This window comes from Dermochelys coriacea, chromosome 6 (assembly GCF_009764565.3).
Source record: "Dermochelys coriacea isolate rDerCor1 chromosome 6, rDerCor1.pri.v4, whole genome shotgun sequence".
NCBI classification, from domain to species: Eukaryota; Metazoa; Chordata; order Testudines; family Dermochelyidae; genus Dermochelys; species Dermochelys coriacea.
Window position 1 is genome coordinate 77,467,013 of NC_050073.1, and position 18,584 is coordinate 77,485,596.

The 18,584-nt window shown below is 42.1% G+C and overlaps 1 protein-coding gene across 8 annotated transcripts in view; it reads right to left on the bottom strand.

Moving 5' to 3' along the window:
* The window catches only part of PRKD1 (protein kinase D1), a 309,265-nt gene that overhangs the window by 20,183 nt on the left and 270,498 nt on the right, over nt 1-18,584 (bottom strand). For all 8 annotated transcript variants that reach the window (XR_006282058.1, XR_006282057.1, XM_038407570.2 and 5 more), the window contains 10 exons: nt 15,236-15,440; nt 14,471-14,594; nt 13,493-13,570; nt 11,944-12,223; nt 9,461-9,513; nt 7,524-7,596; nt 5,638-5,744; nt 4,197-4,358; nt 2,994-3,092; nt 650-917 (listed from right to left, as the gene is read on the bottom strand). Coding sequence is in view for 6 of the 8 variants with exons in the window: in XM_038407570.2 (XP_038263498.1) it covers nt 650-917; nt 2,994-3,092; nt 4,197-4,358; nt 5,638-5,744; nt 7,524-7,596; nt 9,461-9,513; nt 11,944-12,223; nt 13,493-13,570; nt 14,471-14,594; nt 15,236-15,440 (1,449 nt within the window). In the remaining 2 variants the exon portion in view is untranslated. The remainder of the gene's footprint in view (nt 1-649; nt 918-2,993; nt 3,093-4,196; nt 4,359-5,637; nt 5,745-7,523; nt 7,597-9,460; nt 9,514-11,943; nt 12,224-13,492; nt 13,571-14,470; nt 14,595-15,235; nt 15,441-18,584) is intronic.

Below are 18,584 nucleotides of genomic sequence, written 5' to 3' on the forward strand. Positions count from 1 at the left end.
TGAATGTTCTGGTTTTTTGTACTTCAGAGGTGGCAACCCTACCTGAGGAACTATGAGTAATGAGAGCAGCAGATAAGGCAAGAAAAGAATGCATTCCAACTTGCTGCTCACACACCCAGCATCTCTAAAACATCCTTTCTGCCTGAACCTAGGGTGTCCAAGGGTCAGAAGTCACTCCAGTTTCTCCAATACAACATGTAGCTCAGTGTGCTCTTTTAATCCTTATAGTGCGTGAAGAATTAAGGAACATGCACATAACTGTGCCCCTAATTCAAGGCCCTCTTGCCCAGCCTTTGTCTAACACTGCACTGCCCACACCCCCCACACTATTTCACCACAGGGCAGACAGTGCAGGAGGTACAGAAAATTAAATCCTGTGGAGACTCAAGAAAAATTCTCATTGCATCGCACTATTATTTCCATAACAAAAAGCTCTGCACTGAGAACACAAAAATTATTATTAATTTAACAATGTTCCTCACGGCAGAAGGCCTAACAGGAGTGATGTTTTAAAAAGTTTGAATGATACTTGATTTGATTTGTAATTTTAATCTTTTTGTCACTTGTCAAATGGAGAAAAACCTAATATAAGGCACTATAGTTATACTGTATAGGCATGCAGATTCTAGAATCAAAAACGGAATGTTACCTTCATGAGAGATTTCCTTCCAGGGATTTGGTGGGTACATGAAAGCAGCATTCTGGATTTGGTCATGAATGTCTTCATCTTCATTGAATGGAAATGTACCACTAAGGCTCACATAAATAATGACACCCACAGACCACATATCCAAAGACCTATTATAGCCTTTGTTTCTCAGCACTTCTGGAGCAAGGTAGGCTGGTGTGCCCACTACTGAGCGCCTGAATGACTTCTCTCCAATGATTCGGGCAAAGCCAAAGTCACAAAGTTTTACCTGTTTGAACAAAGTGTTATAGTAAAATCAACAGAAATAACATTTTAATTTTGTTTTACTCTCTGCCTACTTCAGATTCTTTTGTAATTCATTGCTGGACCTCAAGGGTGAGCTGTCTTTGTCCTGTCTCTCCATAGGCACCTCTTTCAAGTAGCAGGCCTATTCATGCACTTCTCTCAGAGGGGAATCACACAATTCAACCCACTGTTAGCCTTGATCAATCGTTTCCCATCTGTGCTTTCCTCAGCAGGTTCAAGGAACTGTGACCAGTTGGTACATGCAGTGACACCAGATAACTTGTTCAAAAAAAAAAAAAAAGTATTTATTTATCCATAGGAACATAACAAGGAGAGAGAAAAGGATTAAAATAACAAAAGCCTAAATACGTAAATGCTAAGCCTAACATTTCCTTCAGTTAGATAGGCAAGATATAGTCTTGGTATCTCCCTGCTCTCCTGAGGACCAAGCTAAAGTCTGCTTTTCTGCAGACCCATGTCTCCCTGCCTCTTCAGAGGCTCAGCTTTTAATCACTTTCAAGCTCCTTGTTTAAGAGTTCCCATCTGAAAGTCCCTAGGTGTTTCAAAATGGGATCATCCCCCAGGGGCCCAGTCAGATTCCCAATTCCACATTACTGTAAGCAAACTTCAAAGGAATTAAAACCTTCACTATCCATTTCAGTACCAGCAACTGGGGATATCTACAGCCATTTACTTTGTTTCCTGCCAACTAAAGCTAACTAAGACTGATTTGACCCTTAGATACCCTTTACCCTGAATTGCTATGACCACCAGATGTCTCTCTCTATATAAAAAGTTCATGAAATTAATACAGATATTTCCCTTGTTCTTCACAATCATGGACCTAATTTTCAGACAGATAGGTGTGTGATTATTGTGGCTGTGTGTGCAAATGACCAATTAGCAAGGCCAAAACTATCCATTTGCATGTGCAAAATGTGAATTGCAGTCTAATATTGTACAAATTAGATATCCAATTGTCTGCAAGTTTTTGCACACAAAGTGAGATGGCTGATTTTTTGAAAATCAGGTGAAATATTATTGCAAAAAAACAAAATAAAACAAACCATAAAGCCCAAGATTTTCATAAGTAACTTGTGATTTTGGATGTATCTAGTTGGGTACCCATCAACAGATGCACCCAAAATCACCGGTCACTTTTGAAAATCCTGGTCCATACAAATAACCATAGTTAAAGCAATGATTTAGTAATGGGTATTTTTAGTAAAAGTCATGGACAGGTCAAGGGCAATACATAAAAATTCATGGGTTATGACCTGTCCATGACTTTTACTAAAAATACCCATTACCAAATCTTAAGGGGCTTGCTGCTGGGGGGCACCGGGGCTGCTGCTGGAGGGGGCGGGGAAGAGGGACACCTGGAGGAGCCACTGCTGGGGGAAAAGACGGGGGGTTGCTGCTGGGGAGGGTGGGGGTATCTGGCGAGGTGGTGCTGGGGGACAGTCGCCCTGGGGGGATGGCTGTATTCGGGGGGGGCAGGGCCAGCCACGGCACCAACTGCCAGGGGCTGCCAGCAGCTGCTGCACCAGTCACCCAGGCACTCCTGCCAGAGGCCACTGGCAGCGGCTGCACTGGCCTCCCGGGAACCGCTGCCGGGGGCTGCTTGCAGAGGCTGCACTGGTCACCTGGGGACTGCGGCTCAGGCAGTCCCTGGGGCCAGCCACACCAGCTGCTGCTCAGGTGGTCCCCAGAGCTAGCTGCCCAGGTATGCCTGAGCAGCGGCCAGTGTGGCTGGGACGGGGCCACTCCAGCAGCGGACGGCGCAGGTGGCTGTGCAGCTGTTGGAGCAGCTGGCTGCAGAGCCACTCCAACAGTGGCTGTCCCTGGGGCCACCTGAGCAGCTGACCCCAGAGCCAGCTGCTTGGGCAGCTCTGGGTCAGCCACACTGGCTTCCGCAGAAGTCATGGAAAGTCACGGAATCAGTGACTTCCACAACCTCCATGACAAACACGGAGCCCTAACCATAGCTAATATTATCTAATGTTGGGGCTTCTTAATATACCTTGATGTTTATATAGAGAGAGTATGTTCTACTTGCCTGTGGGAAAGGATCGGCTGATGCTAGCAGTACATTTTCTGGCTTGAGATCACAATGAACAATATTTTTAAAGTGAAGATGCCTCAAGGCAACAAGGATCTATGAAGAAATACATAATCATTAACATTCAGTTTAGAATTTCATTCTCTCTATTTATTTTTAATTTCAATAGGATTCTGACAGCAATAACAATAAACAGAGGATCATTGATTACATTTCAGTGTTTCTTAGAGAAATACACAATCAAATAGAAATATAAATTTTACTAAACTTTCAAAAAATGGAGTTGCTAAAAAATTCTATCGTCATCACTGGCTATTATTTATAGAGTGCCTGAAAGTGTTCTAAATGCTTTACGACATGAAATAAGATAGATTCTTGTCCCAAACAGTTTACATTCTAAATGAACATACAATTCACAAATTTTCACAAAATTCCTTTCCTTCATTTCTGGAGTCCTCTCCCCCCATCCGCCGCCCTGTGAAATTTTGGGACTCCAAAAATGCTTCATGGTTTTGCTTGCAAAGCTCTACCGTTCAAGCTCTACATTTGATACTTTTCAAAATGTGCATTCAAAGTTTTCACAGCATAGGAGCCTTTTTTTTTTTTGGGGGGGGGGGAGAATTATAGCTTGTGGAAAGAAAATAGGGAGGCACACCTGGATCCACAGAGGGACTTGGGCATTAGAGTGGTAAGCATGCCTTTAGCCCAGTGTGGTTAGGGTGCTCAACTGGTACATGGGAGACACCAGTTCAATTCCCTTCTCTGTCTGTTGAGTACAAGGGATTTGAAAAGGTGAGTGCCCTAATAACTGCAGTAAAGAGTCCTTCTCATTCTGTCTCTGATCCAATTAATATTTAATTACAGAGGAACAACTTCAACAAGAGAGGCAGAGAACTCTGTATCAGAATATACCGTAGTCCAGTGGTTAGAATGTTCATCTGAGTGGCAGGGAACCTCTGTTCAAATCTCCCCACCACCCTAACTGCCTTGTGTGGATATTAGGCATACTGAGAGCATGCCTACTGGATCGGGCCCTGTGGGGATGATAGGCAGGACATATGAAGGTATTAGCAAAGGCCTTAATAATATAATACCAGGTTTAAAAAAATTACTGGTGTAAATTATGACAACGGAAAATGTAGCAAATAATTATAACACTTGATGTTAAATACCTTTCTAGCTCTATAATTAGGTTCTTACCTGGGTAATTAAAAACTTTGTTATTCGTTCTGGCAATCTGCCTTTTTCACTTGACAAGATCATCTCCAACATGTCTCCGTGGAGCTTTTCCATAACAACGAACACTCTTTCCGGTGTCTCAAACATACACTCCAGATTTACTACTCCAGGATGATGAAGGTTCTGTTAAAGATAAATATAGCAATTGAATCAAATGAGTTTTTCCCAATACTGTAGTGAGCTCTATTTCTATATAGCTGTTCAGACTTCAGATCCCATACACCCTGGCCACCAGTCCAGGCTCAAATGGTTTAAACAGTTTTGTCTGGTAAGTATGGGCCAAGCATAAAAGTTGTAGAGACTGTTTTCTTGGTGAGGTAGAATTAGTAGCAACATCAGCAAGGGCAAATTTAAAACCAGTTCAGCAAACCTGGTATTTTTCCCAGTGTGCATGAGGCTTCAAAATTACAATTTTCCCCCCTAATATATAATATCATAAGGGTTACAAGTAAAATATCTTTGAGTTCCATACAGATTGCACGTTTTATTAAAAATAGAGAGTTGAATATTTTAGGCATAATTTCAAGGTCTACAATTTTTTCTCACACATATGTGCAAACTTTCAACTCACATTTTATGACCATAAAAATGGTACTTAGGTTTTAATTAATGCCCCATCACGCACATATTAGTTTCTATGGTAGCCTGTTAGAACGTATGGTCTCTAAGCCCATTTCATATTATTTTAAAACCAACTGTGGTATTATTTTAAAACCCATTGCTCTATGTAGTGAGCCAACAGATAAGACAGTATTTCTGTGAAAAAGTTTTTAAGATTTTGAATGGTAATTTAGGGAAGGGCCTGTTTAAAAGAAAACATATAGTGTCTTCTAGGGGATGCAATGTGTAGAAGACCAATGCTGCAACAGCTCAATCTGTCCTATCGGGAGGAGACCTTCAGTGCAGAAGGGTAAAACTAAAAACAAAACCAAATAATTAAAAAGCTAGCTCTGTGCCTGCGAGTTGTGAAGCTTTTACTGATGGTGTTCTGTGAGCAAGAAAAAACGCATGACTTTACAATTCCAAGTGCAGACATTTATCTATTGGAATCAAATGACAGAGGTACAGTTACTTCTCATCAATAAAAAACACATTGACTGGCCAGCTCACAATAATAAACATCTGCAGCATTTAATTATATCCCAGTACATTTTTTCTGTGCTCTTTATATGGATGCCGATTAGCCAAGCCAGTAATATTTTGGGAAGAAGAACTATTTAAAGCAGTTGTTTTCAAATCTTTCTCAGAAAGAAGTATCACTTAACACATTTAAGATCTTTATCCAGGACTTCACTGCACCATTCAAACAAAATTAGCTATCACCCAGATTGTATCATGAATTTTACATCACGATAAGTGAAGTTAAAACAGTAAATAAATGGTAATAAAATAAAAAAAATACCTGTAAAATTGCAACCTCATTACGAAGTTGGCTTTCTTGTTTAGTTGGAAATCTTAGTTTGTCGATTATTTTAATTGCAACGTCTCTTCCTGTTTTGCGATGTTTTCCTGCACATTTTTAAAAAATACACCAATTAGCGTGATTAGAGATGATAAGCATTTGATTTTTTTAGATTTCATCTTCACGGTACTTTATAAGGGCAAAAATCAAGCATTTTCAAGAGAAGCTTGCAATGAGTAGAATTGTATAAGGCATTAGAGGTTTTCTTTTGTTTTTTTTTAAGCAAATGAGCATTTCTTATGTTAAATAAATCATCATTTGACAAAGCTGCTCAAACACGATCTTAATTTGGGCTATACTCAAGAAAAAAGAAAAGAACCTTAATAATTCAACCATATAATTTTCAGACTACAGGCTCAAAGCTGCAAGATTCTGAACACTATGACCCCAACACAGCAAAGCATTTGAGTAGTCCCATTGAAACTACTCACATGCTTAAATGCTCTAATGGATCATAGCCTTGCAGGATTAACTCCTGAGTATTTTACATTTGATTCACAAATAGAATCTCATTATCTCAAAAATATGAACACACTTCATTGAAAATCATTCCAAATTAGCTAATGTACACATTGTTTATTTCTCACTGTGCTAAATCCAAATGAGGTAATTTTTTGATAAAGTCTGAAAGATAAACAGGAAATACAATTTTATGAGATTGATCCAGCTCCATTCCTAAGCATGAACCTATATCACCGCATTTATGATTAAGTTGCCCTATACTAAAAACTCCCTTTTCGTTCTCTCCGTCGACATGACATTCAGGCCATTAATAGAACCAACTTTCCAATTATGTCTTAATGTCTGTTTTCCAGAGGAAAAGTCATACTGTAATATGTTTGTGACACAGTGTTTCTATTTTCTTCTTGCTTGACAAAAACAATTATTTCCCCACCCTTCTGATATTAGTTTAAATGAAAATAATTTCCCATACTATAGAGTTGCAGTAGCAGCTCCTTATTTAATTGTTATAGTCTAACAAAAGGATTTTGTAAAAATAGCAATGACACAGTATGAAGCATTCACATTTTACAAGCAAAAAGGTTTTTTCCCCCCTCTGACAGCCTTGTGAACTCAAGTCAGAATCTTAAAGTCAAGCTATGTTCTTTCTGGCTTATACACTATTGCCAGAAAAAGATTCTGCAATTCAAATTCAGTGAACAAATTCTGTTCATGATTTGCAAGCCAGAAAAGAATCCTACTTACTGTCCTCTAGCTACATTCGCACTGCAGTGCTGACAAAAGTAAAACACAATAAAAACTTACATTTGTCATTAAGGTCAGCAGATATGACTGAATAAAAACAGGGAATTTGAATAAACACCTTCTGATTTTACATAGAAAACGGTACTTTCCATCTAAAATTCGGCATGTTTTGTCTCTTGCCAGAGGATTTTTTCCCCCAAAGTTGAAGTGGATCAGAAGAGTCATTCATGAGATATGTGACTTTTAAAAAAAACAGTATTTCTCTTTTGAAAAAGGCATGATTTTTTTTTTGTGCCATCTCATTCAAGAGACTTGTGTCTGTGAACTTCAGGTTTACTGTGTTCACTAAGCCTTATGGAGAATTTGTGCGTAATATCTGTGCTGGGTAAAGAAATGAAGCTGTCAATTACAAGCAGAATAAAAATAAAGTAACATATTGTCAAATAAAGCTAAATAGAATACATTTAGTTTCTTAGTATGAAACATATTAAACAGACAGTTACTTTCCTGAATGTTACAGATTCATTTAAAAATCCAAATACCTTGAATGTTTAGGAAATGTTACCTGTCATTGAGACTTGTTTTTTTATATCAAAAACATATTAAACAATTGGTCCTACCTCCATAAACAATTCCAAATTGTCCCGATCCCAGCACTTCATCTGGGAAGATTTGGTATACTGTACTAATATCCTGTTGATATAAATATAATGCATATTAAGCACTGAGATATGAAAACAAAGTCTTCTTTTGAAATATTTTTCAAATGGGAACTACCATATTTTTAGAATAGCACATTTTAATGACATGTTAGAATAATGGAGAGTCTTGGGGCATCTAGATGGATTTTCTAAAGCAAACAACTAACTGTGATGGCAGCGGGGAGTGCAGTAACCATAAACTAGACAATATTGGCCCTTCAGTTTTCATAGTGGGTAGAGGTGCAGAATTTAGAGGCCCCTTTTTTTTCTTTTTCCAAGCCCACAGCCAGAAAGAATAGTGTCAACAAGTTGTGAGTCTGAGAAAACCTAATAACTTTGGGCTTCAGATTCTTTGAACTTCTTCCCCAGCTGAGAGATGTGCAGAAAGAAAAGAGCTTCCCTCGATATTAGGGTATTCAGTGAACTCCCTCTCATCAATTCCTGGTGCCTAATTGCAGGGTAGAGTAAGAGGCTTGTGTAGGACAGTTGGCAGATTCACTAGCTGGGGCAGAACAAATAAAGTGCAAATGCTCAAGTTTAGTTCCACATCCCTATCTTCAGGACTGTTATTTAATAAACAGAAGACGAAGAAAGGTTTAAAATGATATAAAACTCTTTTAACAGAATGCGTTTCTGTTTTCTGCAGCTGGACAGAGGGAGATAGCCCTTTCCTGGCTAAAATGGAGAGATCTACAGTAGGGCCTCCATGATTTTGGGTCTCTCTGGTCTGTGACCCCTGCCTAAACATATGTCTACAATGCTATCATGAAGTATAGACATACCTGAGCTAGCTTTAATCTGGTAACTTGTGTACCAGAGCAGTAAAGCCACAGTACTACAGACTTCAGTGTGGCTACCTCCCTTAAGTAAATACCCAGGGTTCCAGGCAAGCTTGTTTAGCCTGTGCTGCTGCAACTTTACTAAATCTAGCTCGAGTATGTCTATATAAGATATACCCTTAGAGTAAGGAAGCCTGCAGGTCACATAGTTGTTTCTCGTCGTGTGCCCTGTTGACTACAGTTCCCAGTTTTAAAGGGATCAATGGCTGTAACTGGTGCACTGAGATGTGCACCCATGAGCCACAGATTCAGACCCTGGTACAGCTTCATTCTTGGGAAGATGGTTAGTGCAGAATGCCTACTCTTTCTTTGGCAACAGGAGAATGTATATTTACTAAATATAACAGAGTGCTGGCCAGAAGGCCCTGAGCCAGGCCCCTGCTAAGCCAGCTCCAATTAAGAAGGATTAATTGGGGCTGGCTGAGTATGCCATGCCTAATTGGGGAAAGAGGAACACCTGTGGGCCTTATTAGCCGGGGGCTATATAAAGCTGGCAGGAGGGAAGTCAAAGGAAAGGGAGGAGCCACAGGCTGTGTATCTCTGCTGGCTGGAGAAGCTAGCTGTCTGTAAATAGAAGGCGGTGGGAGCTGACACTTAATAAAAGAAGCACTGGTGATTGCACTTGGAGGAGGTCTCTGACTGATTTGTGCTAGGGCAAGCGAAGGCCTTGTTACACTAAGATTTGAGACTATCCTCTTAGGTGTATATTTTGCAGTGCTTCTACAAACAACACCTATGCAGGCCAATTTTACCTTGCTTGCCTTTAATAATCAGCATACTGCAACAAAAGTTAATTAAGCTACCCATTCAACTAAGCTACCAAAATGTAATTCTTCTGTCTGAAGGAAAGAGTACTGCAAGGGAGATTTCATTAAGACCTAATTGTATTTCTGCAAAATATCACCAAGTGAAAAATGGCTGATGGGCAATTCTCTCAAATACTCTTCTTACCAAAACAGATCAGTTTCTTCACAAGCATTATCATATATCTAGAACAAGCATTCAGAGAACACTCACCACATTTTCTTGAATCTGGCAGTTTGATACAGAAATACTGATGGAGATATCCCCTGGGGAAAAAAGTGAAATAAATACTCTAGATAGTTGTGCTTTTAGTTTTAACATCTACTAGAAGTCTCTTCCTATTACATTACATTATATTAATACCTGCTGACAATCCACGAAGACTGTATATAGTCCACATTTACATGATTTGAGCAATTTGGCTTCCACTTCCTTTTGGATGTGATTCCAGAGTCTGAGAAAATTTCTTTGAATAATTTCATGCTATTACTACTGCTTATCACCTCTTCATCACTTTAAACAATTCTATTCTATCCTTGGAATTTACACCCTTCAAATATAATATTTCAGTATGTAAATGTCATTGCATGTGGGGCAAATTATTAGTATTTATTATTGGTTTATGGTGTTACCTTTATTACCCATGGTGCTTTCCAGACCTTCAAGAGGGGACAGTCAGACAAAGCCTATATATTGTCTTGAGTAGCTTGAGATTGAGTTTTTCCCTTTCTAAAGGTTAGATCCCAACCACCTGAAGACAAAGAGCCCTATTTTATTCTGTATTGGTTCTTATAACACCCTCACCACAATAGGATCTCAGCACCTCCCAATAGTCTATTAAGCAACATGACTAACCTCTGTCATGTGTGGCTCATCCTCTCTCTCATCCTCTGCAGTGTGCAGTGGAATGCTTTAGTTTTGTGTTATTTTATTTTTGTGAGACAGGGCTCAAAATGTACATTGTGCTCTGTGTTTATGTTCGAGAAGGCAGGTCAAAGAACCTCACACCTTGAGTGGAAGGTGGTGAGGACTGTGACAGTCTTTAGTTGTTGTAGGAGTTCATTCCACAGTCTTGGACCAGCCCTTGAGAAAGCAATGTCTCCTGAGCAGTTGAGCTTTATTTACCCTTATGATAGAAAGTTCCATTACACCTAAGGAGTGGAGTTGTGAGCAACATCTTCATCCCAGACTTTAGGCAATCTTTTAGATATGCTGGGTCCAAGCCATTGAACACCTTGAAAACAAGGACTGAGTCCTTGAACTTAACCCTAAAATGTATGGAAAACCAGTGAAGAGAGCAGAGGACAGATTTGATGTGATTACTGTAGCTGGTGTTGCTGAGGAAATGTGCTGCAGTGTTTTGTACGAGCTTGAGTTTCCTAAGGGCTGGAGGTTTTATGCCCAGGATACCACATTAATATAATACTGATGGGGAGTGACAAAGGTGTGTGTAACTGAGGTGAGACCATCTTACGCAAGGATGGGATGGTATCTTCTATTCAGTCATAGAGCTCAGAAGACGCTACTCACTGATGCTGCTAGGTGAGAGCTTAGCATGAGTGAGGAGTCCGAGAGCACTCCTAAACTCCATACTGAACTGACCAATTGTGCAAGTTTGCTTTCAACCAAAGGAGACTGAACTATAGCTGTCTTCTTTGGGTTCATCTTCAATCTGCTGTTCTTAATCCATGAGTTGATTTTGTCTCAGCACTGGGCCATCTGGGTGATAGTTGTATAAGTCATATGTGGTGAAGTGTAAGTAGAGCTTTGTGTCGTTCACAGACTAGTGATCTAGAAAGTGGAAGAAACTTTATCTCGTCCACAGGGAAGTAGCGATAGGCCCCCAACCAGCTCAGCAGACGTTTGTGTTGGCACCAGAGCCACAATCACCCCAAGAATAGGCAGGACTACAGCGAACTCCATATGGAGCTGTGTGATTGCCTTTATCTGGCCCTGCCCACCAACAAGCACTCCAACAGAAGGTGATCAATGATCAGAGGAAAAGCCTACACCTCACTATTGTTCTAAATAACCCAGAACTGAGAGTGGAATATTTCCTAACCTTCTTTGAAATATCATTTTTTCCAAAAAACAAAAGAAACTCCTACGACCCAGCTCTTGTCCCATCCCCTCAATCCCTCGGTTCCCACCCCCCTCACACAAACCCCTGCATAACTCCACTTGAGGGGAAAAGAAGGGAACCCACAATCAGAAAAGTGGGACAAAAGAAAGCGAGAACTTAATTACAGGCTCTCCAGCAACCCAAAGGTGCATAATCTTCTTTACGCTTGTTGTTCTTGCGTTGTCCTCATCCCCCAAGTGCAAACAATGTACGCAGCCTTCTGGGACTCAGGCTCCTTCAGAACACTATGTGTCCTAGTCTGAATTCATGTCAGTAACTCCAGTGATGATGAGGATGACGCACTACTTTAGGACAAGCTCTAAAGTTTCTTGTACATTATTTGCTTGCTAATAAATTTGTATATTGAATATTCATAGACTCATGCAAAACTTAGCCCAAAATGTTCCAGTGAGAAACTACCAACAGCTTAAAATATATGCATGGCCAGTTCCTCCGCAGGAGTACATGGGAGAAGCCTTGTTGACTTCAGTGGAACTATCCTTATTTACACCAATGGATATATATTTTAATCCACTGCCTTTATGTAAAGATGGAACTGGGTAAATCAACTTACTGTGCAAGCTGGGTCCTGATCCAACCGATGCCCCTTTAGGAATGACAGGCATCAGAGCATGCTGAATTGCCATCTCCCACATTCTCGCAACATCCAGACCAATGCCACTGGTGAGAACACTACTATTCAGTGGTACACTTGAGAGGTTTTCTAGGTTTTCTCCAACATAATAAACAATATTTGCTGTGGTTATTTCAAAGCAATGGGGATTGGCTTCTTGCGACAGTAAAGAAAAGTTTTTTGCAGGTTCCAGGGACAAAATTTCAGATAATGGAATTTCCTGAGGAGAAAAGATATTTACTTTTTTCATTCAGATCTATCAACATGCTGTCAAATAAGACTAAAACATAGACCACATTTAATTTCATTGTGGTATTAGTTGGGATATTTAACCAGGTGTAACTAAAAGCAATGTGTTTTTATAAACTAATGTAGAGGCTAACCTTGTAACTTGGACTTTACAATGCACAATTCTGTTTGGAAAGCCATTGCAAGTGATCCTTTGCAAGACCAAGTAGCGCTTTTAAATTATAATTGTGAATTCATCACAGAGATTAAGTGGGCAATGTCAGGCAGGGATGAATAGGGCTGCTCCATACATAAGCAGATCTCCATTAGAAAAATAATTGCTATCTTTCTTATATGTGCTGGAACTAGAGGACAACACCCCCTGTCTTGAAGTGATTTCCATCATATACAAGGTTTAAAGATTGATTCAATGGCTCTTATCACCCCCATTATAGCCATATAACACAACGCCCATTATACAAATTGTTCCAGAACCCCTGACCTTTCTTGCCATAAGTAAGGTATACATGAAGGAGAATTCAGCTGTTTTGAAGTGAGAGAGAAGACACAAATTAAGGCCCCATTCACAACACATAAGCCTGTGTTTAATGACCATTAACTTCAATGGGACCCATTTTAAGTTAAGCATATGCTTAAGTGCTTTCCTGAATCAGGGCCCAAAAGGTCAAAGATGACACCAAAACATGAAAAATGTTCTTTATTATTTAACATTTATATTGCCATGATGCCCAAAGGCTTCAACTACCTTTGTAACAAGGGATACCTGAGAACAAAAACCATACCTATTGAAGTCTAAATCAGAACACTAATTGCCCAATGGACAAAATTAAAACATCCCCCTCCATATACATAGTAATTTAGACGGGTTTTATATTATGAATGATGGGAGTGTTAGAAAATGAATCCTCTGTTCATAGATATGTCCTAAATGTGTTTTTCAACAGAGTCTGAATCTCTCACCAACAATAAAAGTATTATCACTTTGACAGCATGAGTATTATGCTGGCCATTGTAACATTAAATTCTACTGTTTTTTGGTTGTGACAGGCAAGGTAAAAGGTAAATGTATTCAGGTTCAACAATTAAAACAAATATTGAACAGTGTAGTTCAAAGAATTACCACTAGTGTAGTACAAATAATTATTAACTAACTCAGCTATTCACTCCAATTCTTGATGATTATATGTCAGTATGGGAAAATATTGAAAAGCCCTGCATAAATAACAGAAGCCATCTTTACCTTGTAATATTTGCTTCCAGTATCATTTTGAAAGAGTGTAATGCATTTGCTGTCTAGCCTCCAATAGTGTCGTTTCCTCTATAATAAAAAATAATAATTTCTTTACAGCTTTTTTAAAGTAAATGAACAAAATATAGTTATTAAAATTCACTTTTGCAAAAGTTTTATTTAACTCTACAGTGGTTAGGTGAAGGGATACACTCTGACTGATAAAAAAATAATTTGTATTAAATGATTTGCAGGAGGACTCTGTATTTGTTTGGGGAGTAGTCTTGGGTTCAGAGAGGTGCCTTTTTCTATCCCCTTGAAAATCTGTTCAGATCCATTCAATCTGCATAATGCTCAATAGAGTTTGCCGGAGGTTTGCTGCTAAAATTACTCAACATTCCATCTGCACCGACCTTGATCCCTAGCGTTTCACTTCAGCATGCCAATAAAACCCAACTTCTTATCCTTGATTCAACATTTTCAAAGGAAAATAACCTTTCCCCCCGTCCAAGTTTTCCATGTCCCTCTTAGTAGCCATGGATGTTCTTGCATCAGATAGTATAACTTTCAGTTTTACAAAAGCCCTGACTCGCCTTTATGTCTAGCTAAGAAATGACAGTCAGAAGTTAAAGCTATTTTTCAGAACATCTCAGATAACAGAGATATATTGATTTTGTTTTCTTAGATTTTTTTTTCAAATTTCTTCATATTCTGCTTGCTACAGTAAATCTGACACCTTTAGATTTGTTTTGTGCTCTAATTCTTTCCTGGAGGAGTGAATATTTGTTACATGTGCTTCAGGCTTTGAGTATTAGACCTTAGCTATAAAATAGTTACAACTTTAGGACCCGATCCTGCAAATACTGAGTAGCTTTGAAGTCAATGGTACTATTTTTGTGAACAAAGTGTGCAAGTTATTTGCAGGATCAGGTCCTTCAGTATTATAAATTATATGAAGTAAGAGAGGTCTTTGTTAACATTCTTTCTTACCAGTGTGTCCTTGCTGGTATAGTGAACCATCCATCCTTCCTTCATTACTGTGCTACTTTTCCTTTTCGTATGCTTGACAGATTGCACCACTCTCATTAGTGGAATATTGTTGCTTGTTGAAGGGCTTAAAAATCAATAAAAGCTTCTTAAAAATTAGACAATTTTAGACAAAACAGAAGAAGCACGACATAGTATGTCAGGGGTCCACATTCACTGTTACTAGCTGATTTGCCAGTGTGTGTTGGGGGGTATACCATCTCCCATTTTCAGTGACCACCCAAGCAGAGGAATCTGATGAGTCCATTACTGGTCCGGATTTTGAGAAACAAGCACACAACTAAATGCGCTACATCATTTTTCATCCCCATTGGAGAGGTGTGTACTTACATCTCAAGAGGGGGTGGGAGAACCATTCAGCTGAAACCACAAATATTCTAATACTATTTTTAGAAAATAGCAGGAAAAAAGTAAAAATCAAAGTCTACTGCGTGCTAAAAAAAAAATTCTTGTTTTATTTCATAACGAAACAGACCTAGGATGCTTGTTTTCTTTTCAATTTGCTGTTGCTTTATCTACAAGACAGTTATATATAGTCCTCTCTCAAATCCCTTATAAAAATATCCAGTGAAGCAGCTGCAAGAGTTATTTGAGACTCCATTCTGTTTAGGAATAAAAATATCTGCAGATTTTTCAAGCTTTTGACTTAGTTATAGACATAGTAGGTGCAATAACATATGGTGGTAAAGGTTGTGCTACCCGGCTCACCTGATCATTCTGTTAGAATCATCATGGTCTGGGTCGGGATCTTGCACTTCCCCATTGTCACTGTGGCATCCTGTCATTGCCATCTCAGAATCATGAGCCATAGACTCGTCCATGTCATCCATAAGACCACTATTTCTTTCACTGTCATTGTCATCACTTCCCTCTTCCATGACCACATCCGACTCAGCACCAGGACTAAGCAAATCTGGAATATGGTTTTCAGAATTATATAAAAATAGCAGGGGTAGGTCAAATCAAAACCATGGACTTAGGGAAAGTTCAGGTCCACATCTGATCACTACAGCCTCTAGGCCCATCTCTGCCACAAAAGTAAGTTTATTACATTGACCAAGTATGAAGTTTAACTAGTTATTGGTAATCACTATCCAGAACCAAAAACCTGTCAAAATGCAATACTTTCAGAAAGAAAATGTGAAATATGTTCTTCTGTTAAAACTGTCAAAGTCAAAGCAGGCATTTTTAATCTATCGGCCTTTGTTCAAACTCTCTATACTCATGGGCATTCAGCCTTTATAATTCTTGGCAGATTTTCTATGCAGCTTGAATGATTTGCACCATGTTGTTGGCAGTCCACAGGTGCAGACTGATGTGTGGTTAGGTTGGAGAGCAGGAATTTCAAACCTAGCAATTTCCTGTTATGTGACCATAAGCTATTAAAATAAACTCCCCAGATGGCTATGGAAAAGTAGTCTTATTGGGATCCAGGAAGTGGGCGGGCAAAGCCCGTCCACCGCTAAAGGATCCCCCCAAGCCTAAAAGGGGGATCCACAGGACCTAGATACCAAAAAATTCCGGGGGACAACTAATGAAATAACAGGGACAGGAGTGCGGTCAAAGGGTCAAACGAAGGGAACCGGAGGGGGACACCGAGCAGAGAACCCCGGAAAGCGCCCACTGCTCCTCAAAGGCATCAAGGGAGCCAGAGGATACCGCCCAGAGGAACTCTGCCCGGATACGTGAACAGACCGAGGATCGGAAATAGGCCCACAGTCACAGGAGACTTCATCGGCCAACCTCCTCACTCTGGTTTTATAGATGGCCGTTTTTGCTAGGGCCAGGAGGAGGTTGACCAGGAGATCCCGTGACTTTGTGGGGCCACGGATAGGGAGTGCATAAATGAGAAGGTGAGGGGAGAAGTGCAACCAAAAACGTAATAAAATATTGGCGAGGAGCCGGAATAGGGGCTGCAGCCTGGCACACTCCAAGTATACATGTGCCAGGGTATCCCTCACGCCCCAAAAGGGGCAGGTGTCTGGGATTGAGGTGAACCACGCCAAGTACACGCCCGTGCTCACAGCTCCGTGAAGGAGCCGCCCACTGACATCCCCGGCGGGCCTTGGGACTAAGGTGGAATATAGGCTGGCCCACTGGGGCTCCTCACCCTCCAAAGGTGGCAGGAGGTCCCGCCATTTTGTATCAGGGCAGGACATGAGGGTGCGGTCGTGAAGGGTGTGGAGCACGAGCGTGTAGAGATGTTTTCTTGGCGCGGTTTGAAAGCAGACCGGCTGCATCTTGTGCAGCCGGCTTCTAGTGAAGGGGTCGGTTGGGTCCACGGGGCAGGGGTCCAATTAAAAGGTCCAGCGGGCCTGGGGTAGCGGGTGGGCAGGGCGTGCCCTCGTGCAGGACCCGGTCGAGATGAACCTGAGCAGTAGGCGGCAAAGCGGCCTTCACCTCCTGAAGTATGCACCGGGGAGTACAAAGTCTGGAAAGCCCCATGCGCTGAGTGAAGGTTAGGGGATCCAGCCTGTCTCCCCGGTCACAGTCCAGGAGGTCTCCGACTCTTGTGACCTCTGCCAGGACCAACCTCTGGCGCACCGAGCAGGACTCCGCCACCTGCAAACGGAGCTGGGGGTTGTGTAGCAGGGGCTCCGCGAGGAGACCTGCCCCCTCGGTGGCCGCCACGGACCTGGTCGTTGAAAAGAGTTTCCAGGTCCGGAGGAGGTCCTGGTAGAAGACCGGCAGCCCGGAGAGGTCTCGCGGAAGACCTCTCGGATGGAGATAAAGGAGCTGCCAGTCGTATCGGAGCCCTTGGAAGCGGCGCAGGAAGGCGTGCGCCAGTATGCTCCACGCCGGACTACCTGCACTATAAAGGAGCCTCTGCAGGGTCTGGACACGGAAGACATGGACCTGAGTAAGCAGACATTTTAGGCCCTGCCCTCCCTCCTCCAGAGGTAGATGGAGAACCCCTACAGCGACCCAGTGCAGTCCTGACCAAAAGAACTCCAGAATCGATGTCCGGAGGTTGGCCAGGAAACCCGGGGCCGGGACCAGGGTGTTGAGCCAGTACCAGAGCATGGACAGGGCTAGTTGATTAAGCACCAGCACTCTCCCTCGAAGGGAGAGGCACCGGAGTAGTCCTGTCCATTTCCGGAGCTGCTCTATCACCCCGCCCTCTAAATTCTGCCAGTTCTCCGGCGGAGAGGGATGCGTGGCAGAATGATAAATGCCCAGATAGAGCAGCGGACCCGTGCTCCACCGGATGGCCTGAAGTGCGGGTGGGAGGGAGCTCACCTGCCACCAGTCCCCTACCACCAAGCCAGAACTCTTGACCCACTTGACCCGTGCGGAGGAGGCTGCCGAATAGATGGCCTGGCAAGACTCCAGCCGCGCCAAGTCGCCCGGGACCTGGACCACGAGGAGCACATCATCAGCGTATGCCGACAGGATCAGCCACAGCTCTGGCTCCCGTAGCACCAACCCTGTCAACCTCCTTCAGAGGAGACAGAGGAAGGGCTCGATCGCCAGAGCGTACAGCTGGCCCGAGAGGGGGCACCCTTGCCGTACTCCTTGCCCGAAGCTGACTGGTTCGGTCAGGGTCCAGTTGAGCCTGACCAAACACTCTGCAGAGGCATACAGTGCCGGGAGAAAACCCACAAACTGGTGTCCGAAGCCAAACGCTTACAGAGTGCTGAGGAGATACCCGTGATCCACCCTGTCGAACGCCTTCTCCTGATCTAAGGACAGGAGGGCGAACGACAGACCATCCCTACACCCGAGTTCCAAAAGGTCCAGGAGCAGATATAGGTTGTCGAAGATGCTGCGGCCCGGGACGGTGTAGGTCTGGTCTGGGTAGACCACGTCCGCCAGCACGGACCCTAGCCGCAGCGAGATTGCTTTTGCCACAACTTTGTAGTCCGTGCTGAGGAGCGAGATGGGACGCCAATTTCGTAAATCGCGGAGGTCCCCTTTCTTTGGCAATAAGGCGAGCACGGCTCGCCTGCACGAAAGAGGGAGTACCCCGCTCTGCAAAGACTCAGCCCAGACGGTGACTAGGTCTGGGCCAAGGACGTCCCAGAACACGTGGTAGAACTCCACGGTCAGCCCGTCC